General features: G+C 39.5%; 1 protein-coding gene across 1 annotated transcript; it reads left to right on the top strand.

Moving 5' to 3' along the window:
* Nucleotides 1-3116: 3116 nt before the first annotated feature.
* On the top strand, nt 3117-4145 carry LOC110023023 (uncharacterized protein At5g39865-like; the record flags this gene model as incomplete). The annotated part of the gene is made up of 1 exon (XM_020722230.1): nt 3117-4145. A coding segment is annotated over exon 1 (945 nt), but the record flags the coding sequence as incomplete, so codon positions are not given.
* Nucleotides 4146-7741: the final 3596 nt, after the last annotated feature.

The following is a 7741-nucleotide window of genomic DNA, read 5'->3' as shown; positions in this document are numbered from 1 at the left end:
CAGTATTTGTATAATCCCTCTTTTCAAGCAAATTTTTTGTTTTCAATGTCACCAGGTTGCCTTTATCTAAAGACTGCAGTGAGGATGATGATGGAAAAAAGTATGAAAGAGAAAGTAAATTAAAATGTATTAGACAAATGAATAAAAATGGTATGAAGAGCTTTTATAGGGCAATTTCCATAACATGAGTCAAGAACACAAGTTCAAATGAATTAGACCAACACAACTCAAGCATATCCATGAAAATAACCTATAGTAATCCTCCATATATAACCAGTGAATTTAAATTTATTTTTGCTCTAGGTTCTTTAGCATTTTTACAGGAGCGTGTTTTAATGGTTAACTATATCTAAGGTGTTATCTTATAACACTCTTAATTATAAAAATTTTACCTATGTTCTAGGATCTATCGATGGGACATACCAATGAATAACATCAGCATTTCAGTAGGAGTTATCTTAAATCTTAAGGCTAAAGTAGGTCATTGTGTGGAGGGTAGATCATCATATCTCAAAGGGCATTTGCCTCTCAACAGAGAGGTCCAAAGTAGGGCTGTCAAAAAAGCTCGTTGTTCGCGAACAGTTCGTGTTCGGTTCGTCATTGAGTTCGTGTTCGATTCGTTCGATAAGTAAACGAGACGAACGTGAACAAATTCCTTTTGTTCAGTTAGTTAAATGAACCAAACATAAACAGTGATGCGTTCATTCGTGTTTGAATCGTTATTGTTCAAAATATAAAATAATTTAGAATAGTTATATATTAAAAGTTATGATATTTTAAAAAGTTAAATTTTATAAATTATAATAGATTGTAAATTAATAATAATAATATATTAGTATACTATATTAGTAATATACTGATATAGATATTATATATTTATATAATATAAGTTATATAATTAATATAATATATTATTTATATATATTAATATTAGGGATGTCAAACTGACTCGTCGTTCGCGAACAACTAGTGTTTGACTCATTCTTTAAGAAACGAACACGAACAACGACTTCACGAATAATTTCGAACTCGAGTTCATTACAAACAAATTAAATTTCAAACGAACCGAACGCGAACACAAGCTCTGTTCGTTCGTTTACACCCCTATCCGTGAGGTTGTTAATATGTAAAAATGGAAGTTTAGGTGTTAGATATGTAAATACATAAGGAATTGAGTGGTATGTATGCAAATCTTCCATTTTGTTTTTATGGAGAGATCATTATAATTCTTCTTTTAAAAAATTAAAATTCAAATTTTATCTATCAAATGACCAAAAAATTATTTTTCATATGATTTGACCTCAACCTAATTATAAATTGGTGAAAATTAAATTCAAATTAGTCATCTTATTATTTCATTTTCATTTTCTATATGTGACTTGATCTTCCAAACTAACTATATAAAATGATGAAAATCATGTAAATATATAAAGTGCAAATACTTCTGATAAAATTTCTCCGTTTCACATTTGAAAGGTCAAATGCCACACTCACAATGCAACTTCAACTTGCCGCAAATGCTTTTAAACAATCATGAAAATGAATATATATCATTTGGCTTAGGTGAAGGGAACCAAGTATACTTACCTAGGGATACAAAATAATACTCTATTAGATACTCTTTAAAGTCGAGTCTCTATTAATGTATATATTATAGAACTAATTTATAGTTAATAAAAAATGATAGGAGAAATTGTTAGAACTTTCACAATATTTTTGTTACTCGTTACATGGATTACCTAGAACTTTTGACGTATTTACTTGTCACTTTAATTACCTAAATATGTGTTGGATTTTCATGTAGCTCTAAGATGCTAAATAATCATTTGATGTCAAGAATTCTCAAGCTCACATCACTTTTGAAGACAATAATAAAAAGTGATTATGGCAATTAAGACAACTTTTTTGAGAATCACACCTAGCTGGGTAAGTTTGGTGAATTCGACGTCATGCTCGCTAGAGTCAATTGAATGATCTCGTTGGATCACTATAACCTCAATCAAGTTGACAGAGGCATTACCAAGGACAATCTGATGGAAGTGCGGCCAAAAGAGAAGCATTCTTCGAAGAATTGAAAATTAGGGCAATATATTATCATAGGAGTATTTTAATGCCCACGCTAAAAAATGGCAATACAAATAAAAAAAAATCTCATGGGATCAATGAGTATCATAATTTTTTTTATAATGCTGTAATGTATGAACTGACCTACTTATTAATATGGATGATCATTACAAAAAAAGAGATCACTCCCGAGATGTTGCATTAGGCTCAGATTTTCAGGCGGTGTTCTGTAGCGTATTATTTATAGAATTTAATCACAAGCTTAGCTTAAACCCATCCAAACACAAAATAATAATAACAAATCCAGTGCTCCGTCAAAATCCAATTTTCTCATGTTCTAAGTGATTCTTCTCACGCTCCACTATTTATATGACATAAATTCATATTTCATAAGTCTTATTACAAGCTGTATTTATTCACTGTCACTCGCAATCCCTTCCCATCTTATACTAAAATGTGATAAATTCAGATTTATTAGATTTGATAAATCTTATTTAACGTGAATATATCGTGCAGCCAAACACCGCCCTTTCGAAACATTTCTCAATTCCATCATTCAATTTTTTTATCTCTAACCTTTTCTTTGGGCATGGTAAATCAAAATTTCAATCTTCAAGCCACAAAATGAAACAATAGAATGTTTATGCCAACAAAATTCAGCCTTATATAATCTTGAGTCCAAAAGCAAACAACTTCCTCATCCAAATTAGCAAGCAAACACTAAAGCCCTCTTCAAATTTATACTTCCGTAACTCCCCTAAAATAAGTTTCCGACCACCAACCCTGTCCTAAATGAGCGATTATTGCGTGTGGAGAATAGCTATGCATGCCCTCTCTGATCACAGTGGCGCATCCCTGGTGTATGATAGTGAAACTCACTGTCATATGTGTACGATCTTCGCAGACAATAATTAGACATCCTAAGTCCACCAATAAACAATACACATCAATTCAACCAACCCCACGATGCAATAACAAAACCAAATCTTCAATAAAGTAAAATCTTCGTCGTAAATCGAAACCATATCATGTACTAACAGAAATAGTTTTTTTATTTCACTAAAAAAATTCTCCTTTCCGCTCCGCGACAACACCACGCGCACTCAAACCCCCAATTCAAGCGCAGAGCACCACAAATGTGCCGCAGCCGGTCCCAAAGTTCGAATTTTTTGAAATCCTTCCCCCTCCCTGATCTTCCCCCCTTCCCCCCCCACAAGAAGCTCCCTTTACCCTCTCCTCATCTCCTCAACCTCTCTCCCATGGGCTGCGTCTCCTCTTCCTTTCTCGAAGACGACGCCGGCAACATTACCCCCACCTTCGGCCATCACATCGTCTCCCTCACCTCCACCACATACGGCCTCCTCTCCACCCTCGACCCTGCAACTCCTCACCAAACCCCTCCCCCTTCCCCTCCTCCTCCTCCTCCGCCACCACCTCGCTCCATCTCCCCTGCTCCTCCTCGCCGCCCCGAACCTGAAATCATCAACTCATGGGAACTAATGGCCGGTCTCGATCCCCTCACCCCTCTGAAACCCTTAAAACCCACCACACCCCTCAACCCAGGCAAAGAGAACGCCCACCGTTCCCTTCACTTCCCCGATCCCACCAAGAAAACCAACGTTCTCCGCCCTTCCAACACCACCATCCAACCGCGCTGCCGCTCGCTCGAATCATTCGAGAGGCTCTGCCCTCCGGGAGGCGAGCAGGCCGTGGTTCTCTACACCACGACACTCGGCGGCATCCGCAAGACCTTCGAGGATTGCAACGCAGTTCGGGCGGCGCTCGAGAGTCTCGGTGTTTGGATTCTGGAACGCGATGTGTCAATGGATCTCGGATTTCGAGAAGAGCTTCGTGGGCTGATGGCCGGTAAGGTTGATTTGCCGAAGGTGTTTGTGCGAGGGAGGTACATAGGTGGGGCGGAGCAAGTGCTGCGGATTCATGAGGAGGGTGGCCTCGGAGTTCTGGTCGAAGGGTTGCCGAAGGTCAGGCATGGCGGGGCATGCGATGGATGCGGTGGGGTGAGGTTTCTGCCATGTTTTAGGTGCAGCGGAAGCCGGAAGCTGGTGTTGCCGGCGGGTGGGGGGGGGGGAGGGGGGGGGGGGGGGGGGGGGGGGGGGGGGGGGGGGGGGGGAGGGGGGGGGGGGGGTGTAATGAGAATGGTCTGATGTTCTGCCCCATCTGTAGCTGATCTGATCAGTCTCTGTTTTTTATTTGTGTTTTTGAGTTGTCGTGTTGTATCTGTTTTACGAAGTCAAATCGTTTATATTTCTTTTCTGACAAAAAAATGCCAATTTTGATTGTGCCGGTCGAACGCGCTTGTTTGTTTATGTTTAAATGAAGTGCGAGGCACATGCTCGACGGATTGATCGCATCAGGGTCGATTTGATAGGTCCAGATTTAGAGCTGAAGTTTAGAACTGCAAACTTAGCCCGCAGGTATAAGTTTGGTAGCATTATTTTAATAGAGTTTATTCATTCAAATATTTGAAACAACTAAAATTTTAATCTAGTATTCGGCGGCCCAGAGAGGGAGGAATTTGTCCAGTGGGGAGCAAAGAGGGATGTTCTTAGGTTCTTTGGTACAAGTTGGGCAGTCAAAATGACTCGTTGTTCACGAACAGTTTCTGTTTGGCTCGTTAAGAGACGTGTTTTATAAATTGAGAAGATAGAATAGAGGAATGCATGATAGAGTATTATCAAATGAGAGTAGCTTCTTACCTACATCCTTATAGAATAATTTACATAGATGGTGTATTGCATGTACAGGGCATAGTTAAAATTTTTGTAGAAAGTTTAGAAATTTAGGTCCTTGGAGAGCCTAAGTGATTCATACGATTTTCAAACAAAAGCACTAGGTAAAAAGGGTGAAACCAATTTCAAGCACACAAGCATGCAAGAAAGACATGGAAAGCAAGACAAATAAAAAAACTAATAAAATGTTGGGTGTCATTGGATCGGCAACATATTCCATAAACAGTAAAAGACAATCAGACACCACATAAGTACATACATTGTCCTAATTCTATACATCAATGAAATTTAGAAGGTCCTAATTCTATACATTAATAAAATTTAGAAGTAAGGTACGAGATACGAGCAAGTAGCTCCCGGTTCCCGTCACGTGGTTCCGAATTCTTGGTGTCTCGGAATCAGTACCCGTACCTTATTTATAATACAAAACTCTTCTAGGACTCTAAAAACTACATACAAAAAGTATAAAAAAAAAGACTCGTCATGCATTAAAAGAAGGTTAGCGGAAAAAAACTACTGACATGCAACACATATGAGTCACGTATGGTTGGAGGAGCTTAGTGGAACCTATAGAAAAGAGTTACTTGCTTCTCCCTCTTACACATGTATTAGGCATGAGTCCCTGAAAAAGATCGACCTGATATTAAAGAGTTGCAGTTAAAAATTTCAAAAACATAAAAAGAGCTTAGTGGAACCATTGCACGCATTTCAAAATCGATAAGCATGCAAGCACACCAAAAACATAAAAATTGTTGCCTAACTAAGGCAACCAAACCATCAGAGACCTATAACCATGACATTGAAAAGGACTACCTAACATCTTAGTCATTGGCCTAGCACACCATCTAACATAGTGTCCTAACATAGCATCTAAGTGAGTGCAGGGTTATGTTAAAAGGCTAACATATATTTTGATGGGGTCACCGTCTTTGGGTCGGTTCTAAGGATCCAAGGATTCTAAGAGAGTCCACTAGATATAAGTTTTATCGAAACTCTTAAAAGGTTGACCTTACATATGGTCTAAGGTACGAATACAAGAAAATTCAAATAAGATTTGAAACTATGATGCATAAAGTAATAAAAAATTGTAAATTTTTATACTTTTAAAATAGTTCCTAAAAAATAAAGAGCCTAAGTGACACTTATTAGATTCATTGAAAGCTTAGCACAACATACGCGTGCTGGTCCACAGTGCGATAGCTAGTATTGCCCACTAAGACATCCTCACGGGCAATACTAGTCGTCGCGTTTGTCGTAGAGACAATTGGAGAATGCACATGCAAATGCAACATGACCCAGTGTAATGTGATAGTGTAGGGTGATGTCGCAAGATAACAAACATTCGTCACTAGTATACGATGACATATATCAATGATGAATGCACCGACAGTGCATAGTGGTGCATGCAAAATATACAACACAAGTGGGGGTTAGTGTGCCGAGGAGACAGTAACTTAGAGGGTGGGTGTGTCAGGGAGGCAGTGACCCGGAGAGATGGGTGTGTAATGGAGATAGTGACCCAAAAAAAGTGGGTGTGTCGTGGAGGCAGTGACCCGGAGGGTGAGTGTGTCATGTAGGCATTGACTCGGAGGGAAACATACGACAGTCTGATGCGGTGTCTTAAGAAGTGAAGGTAAAGTAATTCTCACTGGGGAGAATTACACATCAGGTAAACTTGGTCTGCAAGCCACCTCTGAATAGGGCATGTGGATGTTGAATGAGTGTGTGTGACAGTGACAAGCAAACCACATGTACGTCATGGTCATGTAAGATGCATGCAAAGCAAACAGGTGAGGGGATATTAGTGTGAGTGTGGAAGCTCGTGACATTAGGCACGGTGACGCGAAGATGCCACAAATCAAGTTGGTCGAGTGATATACTTATGAGAGGCACGAACGCTCGTTAGAAGCATATGAGAGGATATGGTCATAAATGTACGACAGGGTGAAAGTGTGAATGTACTAATGCAGACAACGTGAACCAAACATGTGATTTGAAACATTCAATAGAAATGGTCAGTCAAATTGATTGGGCCGGTGGGGCCGAGCGGAAGAGCAGACGAAAGATATTGATCTATTCGATTGATCAAGTGCAGCCGATCAGACTAGTCCACAAAAGATTGTCGGTCACACCAATCGAACCGGTGAGGCAGATCAGGCGAACCGACAGAACAAATTGATCAATCTGATCAGGACCGTGCGACCGATCAGGTGAGTCAATAAAAGATTGTCGGTCGCGTCGATCGAGCTAGTGGGGCTGATTAGGCTAGCTGAAGGAACATGTTGATCAATCTGATTGGGCTAGTGCGGCTAATTAGACAAGTGGATAAAAGATTGCTAGCCACACCAATTGGGTCGGTGTGGGGGTTGATCGGGCGAATCAACTGAATAACATGCAAAAATCAATAGTTTTATGCATATTTTAGAAATCATGCCACACATGCCGTGTGAATACATGCAAGAAATGAGATTCGATTGTTCCTGGCTACAAAGCCGGCTCATCTTAATGATCTCACGGGTCACCCGAAGGGTAGTTGACGGAGCGAAGCGGGCGTCACCACAAAGCGACGGGCGGCCACCTCCATTTGCCCAACACAAAGGAATTCAATCTTATTACTTCAATCTCCAAACATAAGCAACCAAACTCTTTTAAATAATTTTCTTCCTTTTTGGTTAAGGGAAAAAAGTAATGAAGTGCAACATATATACAATTTCATTGAGGCAACACATGCCATGCCCACGCAAAGAGTGCTGCTTAATAAAAGCGTAGTAAAGCATTAATTTTGACAGGTTAATTATATTGAGAGAAAGGAATCTCCTTTCAATCAAGAAAAGTTCAACACGCTTTCCGTGTTTCTGAATCATTTGAGAGGTGCTTTGCTTCTCTTAAGACTAAGTAAAAAAGAAAAAAAAACCTATATATATATA

The sequence above is a fragment of the Phalaenopsis equestris genome, unplaced genomic scaffold (genome assembly GCF_001263595.1).
Source record: "Phalaenopsis equestris unplaced genomic scaffold, ASM126359v1 Scaffold000204, whole genome shotgun sequence".
Lineage (NCBI taxonomy): Eukaryota > Viridiplantae > Streptophyta > Magnoliopsida > Asparagales > Orchidaceae > Phalaenopsis > Phalaenopsis equestris.
This window is presented reverse-complemented; position numbering and strand designations above follow the sequence as displayed.